Here is a 1968-nt window from a genome sequence, read left to right on the forward strand (position 1 = left end):
AAATGGGAAAACAAGAAAGTGCAGACTATTACAAATAGTCTGGTTTCGATTTTCGAAAATGTGAATGCTGTAAGCATTTAGGGGTAAAAGTTGGAAAGCAACAGGATAGCTAGGTTGATGGCGTTGAATAAAAAAAAACCTGCCGTGCAAGCGAAATTCTGAGACTTTGCCACTCAAATTTGCATAAATGTTCATAGTTTTGGCTCTTTTGTCACAACTAGATAGAAAGAAACATCTTTTAGTAGAATTACTTATACAAAGCCTTCACAGTGCCTTTTCCCTACTTCTGACGACCAAGTAATATACATTTTTGAGCAAGGTATCATGGGAAAATTCAATATAGCAGCCATGATAAATCTCTGATAACGCTTTTGATCGAACGGTACCGCTCGCCTGAACGCATAAGTTGGAGTAAATTACGTGCTGGATGGAAATCGTCTTTTACAATTGACTGAGCTCTTTCCTTTACTTGAGCGTTGTACAACTCATTAAGAGAAGGAAGTTGGCAGCCAATGATGCTACTGGCAGTGTTAACGATTCGATTGAGACGTTTCCGGTCATCAACTGTGGCATTGCCCCACCAAACGATGATTGACAGTGTCAGGACGCTCTCAATCACCGCTCGGTAGAACTTAATCAACAGTCCCTGGCTGACACGGAAACTTCTCAATCGTCTTAAGAAGAACAGTCTTTTCTGTGATTTCTTCACAATATGATCAGTATTGATTTCCCATTTCAGATCGACTGAGAGGTAAACACCGAGAAACTTAAAATATTGCACTATTTCAACCTCTGAGTTGTTGATGACTAGAGGAACAATATCAGATGGATTCCTTCGAAAGTCCACAATAATCTCTTTGGTCTTTTTGACATTCAGTTCAAGATTGTTTTCAGAGCACCATGTTATGATAGAGTTCACTTCATTACGATATGATGTTTCATCGTTTGTGATTAATCCGCCCACGGTGGTGTCATCAGCAAATTTGATGATAAAATTATTATCAGACACAGTAACGCAATCATGGGTAAATAATAATGAGTATAACATTGGCGACAAATAAAGACGCCTTGTCCATTCTTCTCCTCATATCTAAATTTAAACACCCCTAATCTTATAATTGGCGAGAGCTAACTTACATTAACAGTTTGCTTTATCTCTCATCTGCTGGGAGGTTATCACACTGGACAAATAATCGATCATGCATATACTAGCTCACACCACTAACGATTTAGTGGTCTGAGATACTAGTAAGAACTTCCTTACTAGTTTATGCATGATCGAATGTTTGTCAAGTGTGATAATATCCCAGAATGCCGAAGATTAGACACAAAGCAAATCGACATAATAGTTTGTTCATAAGAATTACATTTTCATCTCCTCAATGAAAGTCCAGAAAAGTTTGTCCCCATTCAAATTTAATTTTTTGCAAGACGAGCTAATGTTTTATGTGCATTGGTAATGTTTAGTCCTGGAGAATTAAACATGTTTTCACTGTAATATATATTTTTAGCCCTCGCCGGACGTAGATTGGGTTCTGTCCGTCTGTCAATCCGTTGTGCATGCCTGTGTCCAGAGTCATTCATTGAACGAATTATTTCAAACTTAATGAATGGACTTACATAGGCACGTCAATTTGTTTTGGATATGATTCACTTTAGCCGACTTAGAGCAATTTTGGGGTAAAAAACGTGATTTTTGGTCAAAAAAGTTGAATTCCAAAACTGCTTGGCAGATTGGCCTGAAATTTGGTGGGAATGTTCTTAGAAGTTTTATTCTACCGATTTTCTGTCAATCATTTTGGTCCTAGCAACATTAACCATGCCCATATCAAAAATGTATGCAAATGAACCTAGCAACAGGACCACGCCCATAGCAACAACCAAACAATCCGGTATATTGCAAAGATAACGACATGTATTAATTGACAATTACATAACATTGAAAAAATGTATGCAAATGTGCCTAGC

At 37.6% G+C, this 1968-nt stretch overlaps 1 protein-coding gene across 1 annotated transcript; it reads right to left on the reverse strand.

Annotated features, from left to right (window-relative positions):
* Nucleotides 1–334: 334 nt before the first annotated feature.
* Nucleotides 335–1048, reverse strand: LOC144434757 (uncharacterized). Its single transcript, XM_078123242.1, has one exon. It carries the CDS (start codon nt 1046–1048, stop codon nt 335–337), a length of 714 nt encoding a protein of 237 aa, XP_077979368.1.
* Between the last annotated feature and the right edge of the window lie 920 nt (nt 1049–1968).

This window comes from Glandiceps talaboti, chromosome 1 (assembly GCF_964340395.1).
Source record: "Glandiceps talaboti chromosome 1, keGlaTala1.1, whole genome shotgun sequence".
NCBI lineage: Eukaryota > Metazoa > Hemichordata > Enteropneusta > Spengelidae > Glandiceps > Glandiceps talaboti.